Source organism: Mobula birostris, chromosome 11, assembly GCF_030028105.1.
Source record: "Mobula birostris isolate sMobBir1 chromosome 11, sMobBir1.hap1, whole genome shotgun sequence".
In the NCBI taxonomy this organism is placed as follows: Eukaryota; Metazoa; Chordata; class Chondrichthyes; order Myliobatiformes; family Myliobatidae; genus Mobula; species Mobula birostris.
Window position 1 is genome coordinate 35335959 of NC_092380.1, and position 20170 is coordinate 35356128.

At 41.8% G+C, this 20170-nt stretch overlaps 1 protein-coding gene across 2 annotated transcripts in view; it reads right to left on the reverse strand.

Annotated features, from left to right (window-relative positions):
* The window catches only part of gga1 (golgi-associated, gamma adaptin ear containing, ARF binding protein 1), a 73520-nt gene that overhangs the window by 8908 nt on the left and 44442 nt on the right, over positions 1-20170 (reverse strand). For both annotated transcript variants that reach the window (XR_011887733.1, XM_072272094.1), the window contains exons 11-16: positions 18072-18227; positions 14329-14399; positions 8016-8224; positions 6920-7260; positions 2878-3047; positions 713-823 (exon numbers count right to left, since the gene is read on the reverse strand). Coding sequence is in view for 1 of the 2 variants with exons in the window: in XM_072272094.1 (XP_072128195.1) it covers positions 713-823; positions 2878-3047; positions 6920-7260; positions 8016-8224; positions 14329-14399; positions 18072-18227 (1058 nt within the window). In the remaining variant the exon portion in view is untranslated. The remainder of the gene's footprint in view (positions 1-712; positions 824-2877; positions 3048-6919; positions 7261-8015; positions 8225-14328; positions 14400-18071; positions 18228-20170) is intronic.

Here is a 20170-nt window from a genome sequence, read left to right on the forward strand (position 1 = left end):
GCATTCTTCTGCTTTCAACCCGAAACCTTTGATGCACCTACTTATCAAGAACCTCTCAAATACTGCTTTAAATGTACCCAATGACTTGGCATCCACAGTTGCCTGTGGCAATAAACTCCACAGATTCATCACCCTCTGGCTGAAAAAAAATCCTCATCATCTCTGTTCTTAAGGGACGTCCTTGCATTTTGAGACTATATCCTCTAATCTTAGACTCGCCCACATCCACTCTATCTAGGCCTTTCAACATTCAGTAGATATCACGAGATCCCCTCATTCTAAAAAAAATCAGCAAGTACAGACCCATTCATTCATTAGCTATCTGCTCACTATACTCCAAAAGTGTGATCTGACCAACACCTAATGAAGCCTCAGCATTATATCTTTGCATATATATTCTAGTCCTCTTGAAATAAATGCTAACATTGTGTTTGCCTTCCTTACTGCTGTCTCAACTTGCAAGTTAACTTTTAAGGAATCCTAAATGAAGACTCCCAAGTCCCTTTGCACCTTCATGATGATATACTGTGACACAGATTGTACGTAATGGTTATTGGGGCACAGTAATATCTATACACCATTATACTTTTGTACTCATTTTTCTGCAGAGAAATTTTGTCTGTTTTGAAAATGCTAAGATACACAAGTGCCAAAGCATTTGCCTTGTATACTGGATAGGGACCAAAGACGCATCAACAAAAACGAGACTTACCTTCTGTGGGTTTGCTAGCAGTAGGACCTGTGTAATTGCTGAGGGTGGGACTATAGGATTAAATGCTGGCAGTTCTGTGCCAGAGGGAGGCTGTAACTTCACTTTCATGACCTGTAACACAGCAGTAATTCACATGATAAGACACAGGAGCAGGAGTTGGTTGGAAAACCCTGTGAGCCTGATCCATCACTCAATATGATCATGTTTGATCCAAGGTTAGCCAGAGATCAATCTTCCTGACTGTTCAACTGATTACCATGAAAGCGTAGTGGTTAGCACAATGCTATTACAGCTTGGACAGTTCTGGAGTTCAGAGTTCAATTCCAGCACTACCTGTAAGGATTCTATACATCTTGCCCGTTGATACATGGGATTTCCCTAGGTGCTCTGGTTTCCTCCCACAGTCCAAAGACATACTGGGTAGGTTAAATGGTGATTGTAAATTGTCTCATATTTAGGTTAGGGCTAATAGGCTTCGTCAGGAGTTGCTGGGGTGGTGTGGCTTGAATGGGTCACTCTGCACTGTATCATTAAATAAGTAATAGTCCATTTTCACAGATTAAAAGTCTGCCCTGCCTTGAATATATTACGTCTCCAAAGTCAAAAGTAAATTTATTATCAAAGCACATATTTCGTTCTATATGATACCTTGAGATTCATGTTTGTGTAAGCATTTATAGGAAAATAAGTATAACTTCAAAATATGTAATGCCCTGGTTAAGGTTTCTACTCTTACACTGTAGATATATCATTTAGAAGTTCTGTACAAGCAATGAGTTCTGCTGGTACATTGTTTTGATTTTGGCTAAAAGATAAGGAGTTATGATGTTCAACTTAGGAATGTTGTGTCAGCCGATCAGGATAGTGGAATTGGGAGAAGGTTTTAAGGAGAACTGGGTGGAGTGAGATTTGTAACACACAATGCGGTTCATAGGTCTTTTTGGCAGGAGGTGCAGTGAGGATAGAAGATGGCTGAGAATGCCGTGGGAAGGAGCTCCCCCACCCCCACGAGGTGCTTTGTGCAGATGAATGTCTCCAAGGAGGAACAGCCAATACTCCCCTGAGAGAACGCCCGTTTATTTGAGATGAATTTCAAGTGACGTTCGGAAGGTGGTGTGTGTTTTCACAGACTGTGGGTCCAGTGCTCGAGTAAAATGACATCCTCAAGACGAGCTGCAACTTTATGTGCCCATTTGTACTGGGTCCTTTTATTTATTTTTTCTTTTCTCCTTCCTACAAACTGTTTGATAAAGCCAAAATTTGTAAATATATTTTCTTTATAAAGTTATGTGGTGTACAATCTGTTATTTCTTGCCTACCGACAATTCTTGGCATTATTATATCTGATATGCTAACACCAAGGAGCTTTTGTCAGCTATCTGGAGAATGCCAAACAGTTGCTACCCTCAGAAGAAAAAAAATTCTCAACTGAGTCTTAAATAGCAAAGTCAAAAAAATCACCACTGATGTGTAAACTATTTAATTACACTGATGAAGGGAGGGTATTCCATTGAGAGAATATTCCTTATTATTTGCTTGTACTGCACTTTCTCTGTGACTGTAACATTACATTCTGCAGTGTCATTGCTTTTCCCTTGTACTAGCTCAGTGAAACTGTTAAATAATCTGTATAGTTGGCTTGCAAGATAAAGTTTATCTAGCTCCTAGTATACGGCCTTATAGGTTATGACACCCAGGGTTCATCCAGATTGTGCTTACACATACACTAATTAATTAAAAAGTAGCTTGAAAACCGGAGATGACAACACCTCACTAAATCTTGCCAGTTGTTTTTAAATGAGGTACCAGAGGAAAGAGAGTAACTTACCCTTAGGCATGCCTTAGTGCCAGCATAACAGTAATGCAGGGTAATGATATAAAAAAAAATGCTTCTAACATGTAATAAAAAAGGTTTTGGGGTTAAATCCCAGTTTAAACCAGATGGAGCATTCCAAAAAACTCTTGAAACCCTAGACTAGGGAAGAAAGGCTACTTATCAGCTAGGCTTTTGGTTATTATGGCTTGGAAATGAAGGTAATAGGAAGATACTTGCAATGCCCTCAGTTACTGTACATTCTGTAGGATATCTACATGGGAATTTAGTTGCCATTTTTGTTCTTTTTATAATGATTCAACAATGTCACATAAAACACTGCCCAGCTTACCTTAGGAACAGCAGCTTGGAATTTTATATTTTTGACAGGTTGTGGTGCTGTACTTATCATAGAAGTAACGACCACTAAAACATCAGGCTGGCCGGATGGAGAATCCTTTGCAAAATGAAATAAAACACGAAAGCTATTCTTGTCGTATACTGTGACGGGCAGGATACTACCTGTGTGATGGACAGAAACAAAATGTCAATTGAAATGATTACATGTTATAACATCACATTACAGCCACTCGTGCTGTATCATACATCATGAGAAGGCAGGCAGGAGAATGGGGCTGAGAGGGTTAATAAATCAGCCTTGATGGAATAGCATAGCAGAATCGATGGGCCAAATGACCTAATTCTGCTCCTGCAGTATTGTGCAAAAGTCTTAGGCACATGTAAAAAAAATTCTGTAGAGTGAAGATGCTTTCAAAAATAATGAAAAGTTTCTAAATATCAAAAAAAAATACTATAAAGAGTAGCTATTGGTAAAAATAAACTAAATCAAATCAATATTTGGTGTGACTATCCCTTGCCTTTAAAACTACATCAATTTTCTTGTGTTCACTGTCATGTGGTTTTATAAGAAAATCGGCTGTAGATTGCTTCAATATCTTGGGAAAGCTTCCCACAGTTCTTCCGCAGACTTCAGCTGTCTCTCCTGGTAATCCCAGACAGCCTCAATGTTAAGATCAGGGCTCTGTAGAGGCCCCACCATCTGTTGCAGAACTCTATGTTCCTCTTTTCCCTGAAGATAGTTCTTCATGACCTTGGCTATGTGTTTGGGGTCATTGTACTGCTGCAGAAAGAAGTTGGGACACCTCCCTGCTGGTATGGCATGATGGATGAGAACATGCTTGCACTTCTCAGCACTGACGATTCCATTAATTCTGACCAAATCACAAACTCCATTTGCAGAAATGCAACCCAAACCTGCAACTTCACTGTTGGCTGCAAACACTCACCCACGTAGCCCTCTCCAGCTGTTCTACAGACAAACGGCCTTCTGTTTGAGCCAAAAATTTCAAATTTTTACTCATCAGTTACTTGCTGCCATTGTTCAGCACTCCAGTCCTTGTGCTTTTGTGCATAGGTGGCCTCTTGGCTTTGTTTCTACTTTGGAGGACCGGCTTTTTGGCAGCAACTCTTCCATGAAGACCACCTCTGACAAGTCTTCGTCATTGGTTTCATTGGTTTTTGTGTGTTCAGAGCTAACAGCAATGCTGGACTTCTTTCAATTTAGAAGAAACGTCAGTTTAACGTATCTCTCGTCTGGTGCACTCAGTTTCCATAGTTGGTCCTCAACCACCTGTTTCTGAAAGTCAATCTTATATAACCATATAACAATTACAGCACGGAAACAGGCCATCTCAGCCCTTCTAGTCCGTACTGAACTCTTACTCTCACCTAGTCCCACCGACCTGCACTCAGCCCATAACCCTCCATTCCTTTCCTGTCCAATTTAACTTTAAACAACAACATCGAACCTGCCTCAACCACTTCTGCTGGAAGCTCGTTCCACACAGCTACCACTCTCTGAGTAAAGAAGTTCCCCCTCATGTTACCCCTAAACTTTTGCCCTTTAACTCTCAACTCATGTCCTCGTTTGAATCTTGCCCATTTGTTTGCGCTTTTTCAGAAGAGCTTGGACAGCACATCTTGAAACTCCTGTCTGTCCTTAAACTTCTGAAGGATGACCTCCTTGTGTCATGGTGGTATGCTCATGTTTGCCATGGTGTAAGAATTAATGATCTGAAGGTTAAACAGTTCCATCTACCCCACCCTCACCTTTGAGTTTGGTTCCTGCTACAACTATTTCTGTTTCAGTTGATCAGTTCAGGTCATTCAACTCATTATGTCATTGATCATTAGCATCCTGTTATCTTGCTTTAATCACACACTGGGCTATATACTTATTTTATTTGAAATGTGATCTATTTCTACATATGTTACTTTCCTTAATGAAATACAAAAATTTCTCTGCAACATTTAATTTTTTGGAAAATGAATGCTGGAAAATCTAAAAATGGTTCTTCTCTGTTGACACACTAATGCAGAAGTCAAAAAAACTAAAACAAAATTTATATAAAAAAATCTAGGGTGTCTAAGATTTTTGCACAGTACTGTATATCTTAAGGTCTTGTACACCCTAAAACCACTACCTATCCTGCCTTGTATCAACTCCACTGTCAAGAATCCCATGCATTAACAGATCAAAACAAAATAACACATAAAGGACTCCGCAAAGCAGTTTTTAGTTAATTTGCTTCCATCAAATGATAAACCACAACTCACATGCGGGCTGCACCCAGCATATCCTTAGCATATTATTTATTTATTCGCAACTTATTTTATAAGGTTGTGAAACAGCCTAGAAAAACACAGAAAAGCCAGACCTCATCACTTTATTTAGCAGCTCATCCTGGCTCCCAAAACTGTATGTTTTGATGTATGTGATAAATAAATTAATGTGATTTGAAATCCGAAATTTGGATTTTCATGCCTGTGCGACTTCTGAAAAGTTAGCCGGTGTTAGCCCAGTCTTTTCCGTAACCCCTGTAAAAAGTTCCCTTCCAAATTAAAAAAAAATTCATCTGAAGCCCATTTTCAATCTTCTTTCAAGCAGAGTCTAGTTACAACATGCTAAGTCAATACAGTTCCTCTTCAGTTCTTTCATTAATTACCTTTAACCTGCATCCTATCAATACCCACCAGCAGAAACACTTTCTTGCAGTTACTTGCTCTATAACTTTTAATTTTTAAAATATAGAGATAGAGAACAGTCACAGACCATTTCCACCCAACAAACCCACACTGCCCAATTACACCAATGTAACCAATTAACCTACTAACCCATACATCCTTAGAATGTGGGAGGAAACCAGAGCACCCAGAGGAAACCCAAGTGGTTACAGGGAGAACATACAAACTCCTTACAGACAATGGCAGGAATTAAACCCGGGTCACTGGTGCTGTAGCAGCTATGCTATTGTGCTGCCCCTATCAATACTCTTGATGAGACTACTTAATTGGCTCAGCCTGCCTGACCTGAACCCAAATGCTTGGACCAACTTGCTCCAAAATTTGGGAGCCAGGATGAACTGCTAAAGAAAGTGATGAGGTCTGGCTTTTCTGTGTTTTTCTAGGCTGTTTCACAACCTAGCGAATAAATAAATAATATAAAAGTTGTGAATAAATAATGTAAAATTGAAACAGTGAGGCAAAAAATAATCAGCATGGGAGGCAGTTACATGCCTGAACATCACTATTATATACAGACTCAAAGTTTTCTCTTCAGGTAAACAACCCATGGCTCTATTAACAAGAGATTCTGCAGCTGCTGGAAAGCCAGAGGAACATACAAAATGTTAGAGGAACACACAGAATTCTGGAGGAACTCAGCAGATCAGGCAACATCTACAGAAATATATAAACAGTCGATGTTTCCAGCTAAGACCCTTCATCAGGGCTGGAAAGGAAGGGAGAAAAAGGCAGAATAAGAGGGTGAGAGAGGGGAAGAGATACAAGCTAGAAGGTGATAGATGAGACCAGGTTAGGAGGAAGGTGGGTGAGTGGGGTAGATGAAGTGAGAAGCTGGAAAGTGAAGTTAAAAGGCTGAAAAAGGAGATTGATAGGAGAGGAGAGTGGACCATGAGAGAAAGGGAAGGTGGAAGGGAACCACAGGGAGATATTAGGCAGGTGAGGAGAAGGGCTAAGAGGGGAGTTAGAAGGCAGAATGGCAACAGAGGGAAGGGGGCAGGGGAGAAATTACTGGATGTTAGAGAAATCAGTCTTTGTGCTGTCAGGCTGGAGGCTACTCAGACAGAATATGAGGTGTTGCAAACTGAGAGTAGCCTCTTCATGGTAGTAGAGGAGGTTATGGACCAACATGTCAGAAAGGGAATGGGGATTGGTATTAAAATGGTTGGCCACTGGGAAATCCTGCTTGTTGCAGATAGAGGAAAGGAGCCCAACAAAGTGGTGCCCCATCTGTTAAGTTCTTCCATATAAAAGTGTAATTGGGTAGAGACTTGCGCAAACTATTTACTCACTTGGTTTAATTGATTCTAGAGGTACCAGAACATGAGTTAGTGAGATTTCCTGCTGAGACAGCGATGATGGTTTGAGTCCTCCTAGGGCACTGGGCTGAACCCCGGGCTGTCCAATGTTTGACTCATCAGCAGATGCTGGAGAAATTGAAGAACCATACCCAAATGCCATTGGTTGATCAGGTTGAGGGATATGGCCTGTGGGAGGGATGGGTTTCGCTAAGATCGGTGAGACGCTCTTGGTTGAAGCAGGTAAAAGTGGTGCTACGCCCAAGCCAGTTGCTGAGTTAGTGCTGGCTTTGTTCTGGAGATCTCGAAGAGTTTGTTTTTGTGGTGGAGCAGACCTGTGATTAAAACAAGTAATTATTCTACACTCAATGGCCACTTTATTAGGTATTCTTGTAATTTAATGCAAATACTTAATCAATCATCAAATACAGCAACTCAATGCATAAAATCATGCAGACATAGTCAGGAGGTTCGGATGTTGTTCAGACTAAACATCAAAATGGGGAAAGAATGTGACCCAAGTGACTTTGACTGTGAAATGATTATTGGTGGCAAACGGGGTGGTTTGAGTATCTTAGAAACTGCTGATCTCCTGAGACTTTCACACACAATAGTTCCTAGAGTTTACAGAGAATGGAGTGAAAAAACAAAAAATATCATTCAGTAAGTGATAGATCTGTGGGCAAAAACACCTTGTTAATGAGAAGGTCAAAGGAGAAAGGTCAGACTGGTTAAAGCTGACAGGAAGGCAACAGTAACTCAAATAACTACATGTTACAGCAGTGGAGTGCAGAAGAGCATCTCTGAATGCACAACATCAGCAGAAGAACACATACACTCATTGGCCACTTCATGTGTACCGGAGGTACCTAAAATTGGCCACTGAGTATGTAACACATAGAGATCGTCACCACATCCATATACCAGGGCAAACAGTTTGTCTAGCATGTTAGAACACCCAAAGCTAGAAGAAGCATGTGACAACTTGCTTTAATAGATGGATTGTGGTTTGAGTTGGCGCCAGTTAAGTGGAATGTAAATTATTTCGTTCCCCACAACAGACACTGACCCAGTTTTGCTTGTGTCATACCATTTAACCTGCTGAGATTCTGGAGGCAAGGACTGCTGAAGGAGGGTTTTCCCCAACATATCCAGATCATCTAAAGCTTTACTTGCAGCGCTGGCAGGGGTGGGGCTTTGGTGGCAGACAGTCACAGCAGTTGGCTTCAGCAACTCAGAAGATGTTGTGCTGGCCTCTGCAGATGTTACAGGACCACTCAGCTCATCAGATTCAGAGGACTGGAAAGGATAAAAATAATTAGATTTGTTCTTACATGCAAAACAGGAAAGTTAACTGTAAATTACAGGTATACATGAAGATCCTCAAAAGATTATATAAATTATCCAGTATTGAGAGACTGAGGATCTTTTCAAAGTCAGAATATATAATTAGGTACTGAAGGTGATGTAATAATTTAAAAGGATACAATAAACATGTAAATTAGCTTATTATTGTCACGTGTACTGAGATACAGTGAAAAACTTACGTTCTATAAGTTAAAACAGAGTGCAAAATAAAGTGTACAGTTATAGAGAAAGCAAAGTGCAGATCAAGTATATTATTCAAAGTTTAAAGTAAATTTATTGTCAAAATACATATACGTTACCAGATACTACTGAGATTAATTTTCTTGTGGGCAATAAAACAGAATCATTGAAAAACAGGCACATAGTAGAGACAAACTACCACATGCAAAAGGCAACAAACTGCAAATACAAAAAAAGAAAAGAAAATGTAATAAATATTGAGAACATATCTTTGTAGAGTTCTTAAAAGTGAATCCATAGGTTGTGGAAACAGTTCAGTGTTGGGGTGAGTGACGCTATCCACACCTAGTTCAAAAGCCTGATGGTTGAGGAGTAATAACTGTTCCTGAACCTGGTGGTGTGGGACCTGAGGCTCCTGTACTTTGTTTCTGATGGCAGTAGTGAGAAGACAGCATCGCCTGGATGGTGGAGTCCTTAATGATGAATGCTATTTTCTTGTGATAGTGCTCCATATAGTTGGCTCAGTGGTGGGAAGGGCTTTACCTGTGATGGACTGGGCTGTGTCCATTACTTCTTGTAGATATTATCTGATTATTATCAGATTATTATTTGAATGGTGGCCAATTAGGAAAAGGGGAAGTGCAACGAGACCTGGGTGTCATTATACACCAGTCATTGAAAGTGGGCATGCAGGTACAGCAGGCGGTGAAAAAGGCGAATGGTATGCTGCATTTATAGCGAGAGGATTTGAGTACAGGAGCAGGGAGGTACTACTGCAGTTGTACAAGGCCTTGGTGAGACCACACCTGGAGTATTGTGTGCAGTTTTGGTCCCCTAATCTGAGGAAAGACATCCTTGCCATAGAGGGAGTACAAAGAAGGTTCACCAGATTGATTCCTGGGATGGCAGGACTTTCATATGAAGAAAGACTGGATGAACTAGGCTTGTACTCGTTGGAATTTAGAAGATTGAGGGGGGATCGTATTGAAACGTATAAAATCCTAAAGGGATTGGACAGGCTAGATACAGGAAGATTGTTCCTGATGTTGGGGAAGTCCAGAACGAGGGGTCACAGTTTGAGGATAAAGGGGAAGCCTTTTAGGACTGAGATTAGGAAAAACTTCTTCACACAGAGAGTGGTGAATCTGTGGAATTCTCTGCCACAGGAAACAGTTGAGGCCAGTTCATTGGCTATATTTGAGAGGGAGTTAGATATGGCCCTTGTGGCTACGGGGGTCAGGGGGTATGGAGGGAAGGCTGGTGCAGGGTTCTGAGTTGGATGATCAGCCATGATCATAATAAATGGCAGTGCAGGCTCGAAGGGCAGAATGGCCTACTCCTGCACCTATTTTCTATGTTTCTATATTTCCATTCAAGGTCTTTGGAGTTTCCGCAGCAGTCATTATACTCTCAACCACACATCTATAGAAGTTTGTCAAAGCATTGAAGCCTTGCCACAGCTGTCAAGCATCCTTCAGTAATTCAAGTTTGGTCTGGAATGAGGACAAGAGACCATTTTATTGCATTAGGGAAACACTCAATCATCTTGAAACAGTGGGACAGAAGTTATCCTTAAGCCTGGTGGTACTTGCGTTCAGGCTCCCCCTCTGACTGTTGAGAGGGGGAAGAAGCACGGATGTCTGGAGAGGTGGAATTCTTAACTATGCTATCCCTTCTGTTCCAGCCCTTTACCTTCTCCACTTATCATCTTCCTCCTTATTAGTTCATTTCCTTCCCCTCGCTTCACTAGGCTGTACTCCTTCCACTCCCACAACCTTCTTATTTCTGGCTTCTTTCAACACACATCAAAGTTGCTGGTGAACGCAGCAGGCCAGGCAGCATCTGTAGGAAGAGGTGCAGTCGACGTTTCAGGCCGAGACCCTTCGTCAGGACTAACTGAAGGAAGAGTGAGTAAGGGATTTGAAAGTTGGAGGGGGAGGGGGAGATCCAAAATAATAGGAGAAGACAGGAGGGGGAGGGATAGAGCCAAGAGCTGGACAGGTGATTGGCAAAAGGGGATACGAGAGGATCATGGGACAGGAGGTCCGGGAAGAAAGACGGGGGGGGGGGGGACCCAGAGGATGGGCAAGAGGTATATTCAGAGGGACAGAAGGAGAAAAAGGAGCGTGAGAGAAAGAATGTGTGCATAAAAATAAGTAACAGATGGGGTACGAGGGGGAGGTGGGGCCTAGCGGAAGTTAGAGAAGTCAATGTTCATGCCATCAGGCTGGAGGCTACCCAGACGGAATATAAGGTGTTGTTCCTCCAACCTGAGTGTGGCTTCATCTTTACAGTAGAGGAGGCCGTGGATAGACATGTCAGAATGGGAATGGGATGTGGAATTAAAATGTGTGGCCACTGGGAGATCCTGCTTTCTCTGGCGGACAGAGCGCAGATGTTCAGCAAAGCGGTCTCCCAGTCTGCGTCGGGTCTCGCCAATATATAAAAGGCCACATTGGGAGCACCGGACGCAGTATATCACCCCAGTCGACACACAGGTGAAGTGTTGCCTCACCTGGAAGGACTGTTTGGGGCCCTGAATGGTGGTAAGGGAGGAAGTGTAAGGGCATGTGTAGCACTTGTTCCACTTACACGGATAAGCGCCAGGAGGGAGATCAGTGGGGAGGGATGGGGGGGACGAATGGACAAGGGAGTTGTGTAGGGAGCGATCCCTGCGGAATGCGGGGGGTGGGGGGGAGGGAAAGATGTGCTTAGTGGTGGGATCCTGTTGGAGGTGGCGGAAGTTACGGAGAATAATATGTTGGACCCGGAGGCTGGTGGGGTGGTAGGTGAGGACCAGGGGAACCCTATTCCTAGTGGGGTGGCGGGAGGATGGAGTGAGAGCAGATGTACGTGAAATGGGGGAGATGCGTTTAAGAGCAGAGTTGATAGTGGAGGAAGGGAAGCCCCTTTCTTTAAAAAATGAAGACATTTCCCTCGTCCTAGAATGAAAAGCCTCATCCTGAGAGCAGATGCGGCGGAGACGGAGGAATTGCGAGAAGGGGATGGCGCTTTTGCAAGAGACAGGGTGAGAAGAGGAATAGTCCAGATAGCTGTGAGAGTCAGTAGGCTTATAGTAGACATCAGTGGATAAGCTGTCTCCAGAGACAGAGACAGAAAGATCTAGAAAGGGGAGGGAAGTGTTGGAAATGGACCAGGTAAACTTGAGGGCAGGGTGAAAGTTGGAGGCAAAGTTAATAAAGTCAACGAGTTCTGCATGCGTGCAGGAAGCAGCGCCAATACAGTCGTCGATGTAGCGAAGGAACAGTGGGGGACAGATACCAGAATAGGCACGGAACATAGATTGTTCCACAAACCCAACAAAAGGGCAGGCATAGCTAGGACCCATACGGGTGCCCATAGCTACATCTTTAGTTTGGAGGAAGTGGGAGGAGCCAAAGGAGAAATTATTAAGAGTAAGGACTAATTCCGCTAGACGGAGCAGAGTGGTGGTAGAGGGCAACTGATTAGGTCTGGAATCCAAAAAGAAGCATAGAGCTTTGAGACCTTCCTGATGGGGGATGGAAGTATATAAGGACTGGACATCCATGGTGAAAATAAAGCGGTGAGGGCCAGGGAACCTAAAATCATCGAAAAGTTTAAGAGCGTGAGAAGTGTCACGAACATAGGTCGGAAGGGATTGAACAAGGGGTGATAAAACAGTGTCGAGGTATGCAGAAATGAGTTCGGTGGGGCAGGCACTTGCTTTACAGATCTGATGAAAAGTCTCGGCCGAAAACACTGACTGTTTATTCACTTCCATAGATGTTGCCCGACTTGCTGAGTTTCTCCAGCATTTGTGTGTGTGTGTGTGTGTGTGTGTGTGTGTGTGTGTGTGTGTTGCTCTGAATTTCCAAAATCTGCAGAGTCTCTCTTTTTAAATTACACTGAGTGCTTTACTGAGGTAGTGAGAAGTGCAGACACAGTCCATGGAGGGGAGGCTGGTTCCCATGGTGTGCTGAAGTGTGTCCATATTTCCCTGCAGTTTCCTGCAGTAATGAGTGGAGCTGTTGCCATACCAAACCAAGGTACATCAGAATAGCAACACACATCAAAGTTGCTGCTGAACGCAGCAGGCCAGGCAGCATCTGTAGGAAGAGGTGCAGTCGACGTTTCAGGCCGAGACCTTTCGATGTGTGTTGCTTGAATTTCCAGCATCTGCAGAATTCCTGTTTTTACATCAGAATAGGAGACTTTCCATGGTGCACCAATCAAAATTGGTGAGAGTCAAAGGGGGCATGCCAGATTTCTTTAGCCTCCTGAAGAAGTAGAAGCATTGGAGGGTTTCTTGGCCATGGCATCAATGTGGCTGGAGCAGCACAGACTTTTGGTGATGTTCATACCGAGAACTTATAGCTCTCAACCTTAGCACTATTGATCTAAGCAGGAAAATGAGCATCTTCCCCCTTCCTGAAATAAATGACCGGTCCTTTTGTTTTTCTGACACCATGTCATTAGGTTCTCTAACTTTTCAAGTGCCAGATTCATCATTATTTGAGATATGGTGTCACCTGCAAGCCTATACATGGAATTGGAGAAGACCATGCAGTTTTGTGTGTATAGTGAGGATGGTAGGGGATTGCTTGTAGCCATAGTTTTGTGTGTATTGTGAGTACAGTAGGAATTGCTTGTAGCCATACAGTTTTGTGTATAGAGAGGTTTAGAGTGTACAGAGAGTACGGTAGGAGATTTCTTGTAACCATACAGTTTTGTGTGTATAGAGAGTATAGTAGGAGATTGCTCAGAAGTCCAGAACTAAATATAACAGTTGCCTAGTGAACCCAATAATGGACAAGATACCCAAGAGACATTTATTTATCCCAAGTGATATTAAAACACAGTTCGTGCTATTACATGGAGGCAAAAGGTACTTATGGGGAGACTTGATAAGCATGGAGGACAAGCTATGCTAATAGGCGAGATGAATTAGGATGAGAGGCAGTTCATTTGGGGCATTAGCATTTAAACTAGTTTGTGCTAAAACTGTAAAGTTACATCATGTGTGATTAAAAACACACTTAACTAAAATGCATCAACAAAACTCTCAGCTTTCCATTCCTCTAACCCATTGAAGTATAAAATTTATAAATATGGTGACTATTTCGTTTTAAACTTTTTTGGTGAAATTTGCACTCACTTGAAACCAAGAAACGAAAGCCTGTGCTGGTATTAGGCACTCGGATTAATCATGGTTACAGAGGGCTTGTTGCTTTTTTAGCCGTTCTCAACAAAATGACTGAGTTGTTAACCTCTAAAAGCATACTGAAGCGAGTAAACAGCTACACTTACTGCATGTCCATCTGGCCTGTGATCTGAGATCATTTAACAGTGTGAATCTCACAAATAGGCCCAGCTGGGCTGGGTTGAGACTATCCAGATATAAGCAGGAGGCACCAGATAAAGGGGGCTTTAGTGCTGTTTATCACATGACTTATGATTATAGAACTAGTGATAGAAATGGGCACACCCTAAACATCCATTTCACTGGAGAAAGTGTAACACACAATAGCCAGAATTAAGATACCACAGCAATTTAGGCACCAAAACTTTAACACATTAAAAAATAAAGTTCTCAAAAATCTTTTGTGCTCCTGGAAAAAGAGCTCCTAAAATTTAAGATGGTGAACCATGAGTTTTGCAACCAAGACCATGTTTGAATTATTGTAATACTGGCACTGTAGAAATAAATTTGTATTTCTACACCATATTTCATGTTACTTTCAAGATTTAAAGTGATTTACAGGCAGTGAGTATAATTGAAATTTGTGCTCGAGCTAATGGAAATCTGACTGTATACGGTCAATTTCTATACAAAATAAAGAATAATAAGAGATCCAAGCTTCGCATTTATTTACCTGAAATGTATTCCAATTGCTTGACTCAACCTGGGATGAAGATATTGCATTAGGAACTAGGTCGTTCAGTCCTATAGATAAAAGATCAGAAACTTTAACAAATTTTGTTTTACAGAGTCGGGCATTTTGGAACAAATGTTGTTTGCTGATTAAATATTTACATCTATTGCAAGATGCTCCAGCCATCGTCTGACATATTAATGGTAAAATGCTGCTGTAAATGATTATCTTGCTGATTTTCTATAATCTAGCCACTCATTCTGATCAAATGATTTCAAAACACCGTATCAAACTAAACAACTCTTAAAAACATGAGTCTTCAGAACAAATTGCCCAATTGGATACCTGTCCATGAATTGCTTTGCTTTTTCCAGTCTACAGAGGACGAGGAGGCGCCACTAATGGCAGAACATCAATCATAACATAACAGTTAGAAATCAGGGATGCTCAGAAAGCCTAAAGCAGAAGGGATCTGAGCTCTCAAAGGCTTGTATGGCTAAAGGAAGTGACAGTGGTAGGGAAAGTCCCCTCCTATTGGGCAGGAGACACAAAAGCCTAAAAGCATGTACCACCATGCTTCTACACCAGTTAGTTACAAAACCATTCCATAATAAGATGGTATGATAGATGGACATAACCGGTTAGGCAGCATCTGTAGAGGAATAAACAGTCAACGTTTCGGGCCAAGACTAGAGTCCTGATGAACGGACTTTCTATTCATAGGTGCTGCCTGATCTGCTGAACTCCTCATGCATTTTGGGTGTATTGGTCTGGATTTCAAGCACCTGCAGAACACCTTGTGTTTATGATAAGGTGGAATCTTGACCTCATACTCTACCTTGCCATGGCCTTGCACTTGATTGTCTGCCTGCCCTGAAACTTCGTGTAGTTGTTACACTTTATTCTGCATTCTGTTGTACCCTCTTGATGTACTGATGTGATGAAAACATCATAAGACCATATGACATGGAATCAGATTTTGGCCATTCAGCCCAGAATCTGCTCCACCATCTGATCCTGATTGATTTACTTTCCCTCTCAACCTCATTCTCTGGCCTTCTCCCCATAACCTTTGACATCCTTTCTAACCAAGAAGCTATCAACCTCCGATTTAAATATACTCAATGAATCTGTCTTCATAGCCGTCTGTGGCAATGAATTCCACAGATTCACCAGCTTCAGGCAGGAGAAATTCCACTTCATCTCTGTTCTAAAGGGCCATCTTTGTATGATCTGTCAGGAAGGCTTACTAAACAGATTTTTATTGTACCTCAGTACATGTCACAGAAATAAATTAATTTACAGTGCCTATAAAAAGTATTCACCAATCCCCACTTCCCCTGAAGTTTTCATGTTTTAATGTTTTACAACATTGGATCACGGTGGATTTAATTGGCTTTTTTGAGACTAATCGACAGAAAAAGACTTTCGTGTCAAAATGAAAAGGGGTCTCTACAAAATCGTCTAAGTTAATTACAAATTATAAAACACAAAATAATTGATTGCATAAGTATTTACCCCCACCTTTTAATATGACACACCAGATCATCACTAGTGCAGCCAAATGGTTTTAGATTTTACATAATTAGTCAAATGGAGATCAGTTTTTGGAGACCTGTGTGCAGTCAAGATGTTTCAATTGATTGTAGTAAAAATACATCTGTTTCTGGAAGGTCCAACTGCTGGTGAGTCAGTATCTAGGCAAAAACTACACAAGACAAAAGAACAATTCAAGCAACTTCATGAAAAGGTTTTTGAAAAACGCAAGTCAGGAGATGGATACAAGAAAATTTCCAAGTCACTGAATATCCCTTGGAGTACAGTTAAGTCAATCATCAAGAAATGGAAGGAATATGGCACATCTGTAAATTCACCCAGAACAGGCCATCCTCAAAAACTGAGTGATCATGCAAGAAGGGGACTAGTGAGGGAGGCCATCAAGAGGCCCATGACAACTCTGAAGGAGTTATAAACTTCAGTGGCTGAGATAGGAAAGACTGTGTATACAACTGTTGTCCAGGTGCTTCATCAGTCACAGCTTTATGGGAGAGTGGCAAAGGGAAAGCCTCTGTTGAAAAAAAATCACATGAAATCTCGGCTAGTTTGCCAGAAGGCATGTGGGAGACTCTGAAGTCAGCTGGAAGAAGGTTCTATCGTCTGAAGAAACCAAAATTAGCTTTTAGGCTATCAGACTAAACTCTATGTTTGGTATAAGCCAAATACTGCACATCATCAAAAAAACACCATCCCTACCGTGAAGCATGGTGGTGGCTGCACCTCGCTATGGAGATGCTTCACTGCAGCAGGCCCTGGAAGGCTTGTGAATGTAGCAAAATACAGGGAAAGCCTGGAGGAACATCTGCTGCAGTCTGCAAGAGAACTGCATTGAGAGAAGATTTGCTTTCCAGCAAGACAATGACCCCAAGCATAAAGCCAAAGCTACACTGGAATGGCTTAAAAACAATGTCCTGAGGTGGCCAAGTCAGAGTCCAAACTTTAATCCATTTGAGAATTTGTGGCTGGACTTGAAAAGGGCTATTCACTCATGATCCCCATGCAATCTGACAGAGCTTGAGCAGTTTTATAAAGAAGAATAGGGAAAAATTGCAGTGTATAGATGTGCAAACCTGATAGAGACATATCGACACAGAGACATATCGACACAGACTCAAGGCTGTAATTGTTGCCAAAGGTGCATCTGCTAAATACTGATTTGAACGGGATGAATACTTATGCAATCAATTGTTTTGTGCTTTATATTTGTAATTAATTAGATCACTTTGTAGAGATCTGTTTTCACTTTGACATGGAAGAGCCTTTTTCTGTTGACCAGTGTCAAAAAAAGCCAAATTAAATCCACTGTGATTCAGTAATGTAAAACAATAAAACATGAAAACTTCTGGTGGGGGAGAGAAAGAGGGAGAATACTTTTTATAGGCACTGCACTTAGAGCCTAGCAATGTGACCCAATTATGTGTGTTGGACTCAGATAGGGTTGGGTTGTGCTGCACTGACTCAGCTCACTTTATCCACATCAGGCTGATTTGCTTAACAAAAACAAAAAATGCTGTAAATCCTCTTGCAGCATCTAGAGTCCCAGATACACCAATTTTCATCAATTTCACTTTCTGTAGCTGCTCCTCGACTTGCTAGTGTTGCTTTGTTTTTTAGAATCTGCAGCAGTTTTTGATTTCCATTTGTTCACTATTACAACCAGTGCTCCATTTTTCATCAATACTTGGTGATTCATCTTCAAATAGATTAACACTATCAATCACTGGTGGTTATATTTATGAGTATGTGGAGAAAAAGAAAAAAATCCGATTGGGTTTTCATTTTAATTTGGAGGTACAGCACCGTCACCAGCCCTCTCAGCCCAGGTACACTCATGTGACCTATTAACCCATACGTCTTTGGAAAGTGAGAGGAAAGCAGAGCAATTGGTGGAAAGCCACTTGGTCACAGGGAGAATGTACAAACTCCTAACAGACAGCAGTGGGAATTGTACCCGGGTAATATCCAAACAAATTGTTAATGGGAATAAGAATTCCTGAACTGGCAACCATCCCATGTGAGTATTTAGGTCAGCATTTAAGAATCATGGCAGAAGGTGAAAGGCTGGGAAGGAGAATGTTGGGATGTTCCACACAGATGAGCTGAATAATTAAATTTCATGTAGCTAAGTAGGTTAGTAAGTGATTGATCTTCACATTACAGAAAAGTACTGAGGAAAATGTTCTTACCTAATGACATTAATTCATCATCCAGTAATGATACCGAGCTGCTGAGATCATGTGACAGATCAGCATTCCAGCTTTGATTGGCAGGAGCAGAAGGGTAAGAAGGACCACTTGAACCAGTGTCCAACCCACAGAGATCCAGTAGAGCAGAACTGCTGGCTGGAAATAATTTTAGAACAGACATCATATTAATATTCTCCGAGCCAAGTCTCAGTAAATTGATAATACTAAATAGGTTACATAAATTATCTTGATTTTATTAAAACACATTCCTTAAGGTTGTTATAGCCAGGGGTGGCAGCGGGAACAACCTCCCACTACCTATTAAATGCTCCCAATGCCGTATGTCTGAAATAGCCTCTGACAACCAAGTCCTGCTTTGGGCCTTCACATGTGGCGTAGCTACTAAGCCCAGTGGAACCGTTTCTATTGACAGCAGAAGGGGCAATGGAAGGTTACTGGCACACTAAAACCAGTTGCTTTGGGCAAGTGGGGCTCCTTAGCCATGGTTGGCAGCTCATTTAGGAAAGGGAAAACTCTATTCTCAAACCTCCACTGCCTTGTGGCTATACCCACTCATAGGGAAGGCTTTGGAAGTAAACCCCGAGGGAAAAATCAGGAGCTGGAATCCCGAAGGTAGCCCGAAGCGAGTTCGACACTGACTGGCAACTCCTGGAACACCGTTGATGCCAAACTGAATCTGTCTCTGCCATTCCTTTGGACTTACCAGCTGCATGGAAAGGGGGAACAGGCTACATGGGCAACAGCTTGCTCCCCATATCGTATCACCCTAGCTTGTGTACCATGTAGACAACTGGGATGCATGGTTGACCCCGACCAACAAGAAGACCTCATGTTATTAAAACCATAAATATCATTTGCCCCTTTTGATTTGGTAGCTTAAAGGCATTCAAATAATATATGTTATGGATAAGGATGATTTCCACGTTATCTACTTTCAGTAGGTTTCATATCCATAGTAAGTCTGAAAGGGAAACAGGATCATCTTTCGCCAGAGGGTGCCGTATTTGTGGAATTCATTACACAGTAGGCTGTGGGGGCCAAGTATTCTGGTATACTTCAAGTGGATATTGATAGATTCTTGGTTAGTAAGGGTATCAAAGGTTATGGAGAGAAGGAAAGAGAAAGGGTTTGAGAGGGAAAATAAATCATCCACGATGGCCTTGATGACTGGATACTGATAGTGGATGATCAGCCATGATCACAGTGAATGGCGGTGCTGGCTCGAAGGGCTGAATGGCCTACTCCTGCACCTATTGTCTATTGTTGGGCCGAATCGCCTAATTCTGCTCCTATGTCTTATGGTCTACATACTAATGGAATAGAAAATGGCACACTTAATTTATAGTCAAGACAATGGTCAAATATGAATCCACACTGTTCTTTCTGTAGCATTTAGAAGTGGTGGTATTTATAGAATATACAGCAGTCCGGCACAGGAACAAGCTTAGGCCTGTGATGTCTGTGGTCGACACAGTGACAAATTAAATCTCTTGTGCCTGCATATAACCCTAATCCTCCATTTCCTGCATGGTCATAGGCCTACTGAAAAGCCTCTTATTCACCACTATTGTATCTATTTCCACTAGATTCTAGTCTGATCCACACACCTACCACTCTGCAAAAACCAAACTTGTCCTGCACATCTCCTTTAAACCATCTCCCTTTCAACTTAAAAGCATGACTTCTTGTATTTGATATTATCGCAAGGAAAACAGATTCTGATCTATACCTCTCATAATTTTATAAACTTCTATCAGGCCTCCATTCAGCCTCAGGTGATCCAGAGAAAGTGATACAAGTTTGTCCAACTTCTCCTTACTGTTCATCCCTCTAATTCAGACAGCATTCAGAACCTCCTCTGTACCTTTCCAAAGCCTTCAAATCCTTCCTGTACTGGGGCACCTAGAGTGGTGCACAATGAACTGGGGTGACTTGAATAGCACATCATTTATTTGGCTATTATGGCATAGAAACAGGATACTCAGCCTAGTGAGACCATCCCGGCTCTCAGCAGAACAATCCTACAGCTGCATTACCCTTTTCTTATTCTCTCACTCTCCTTTAATTATGTTTTCTTT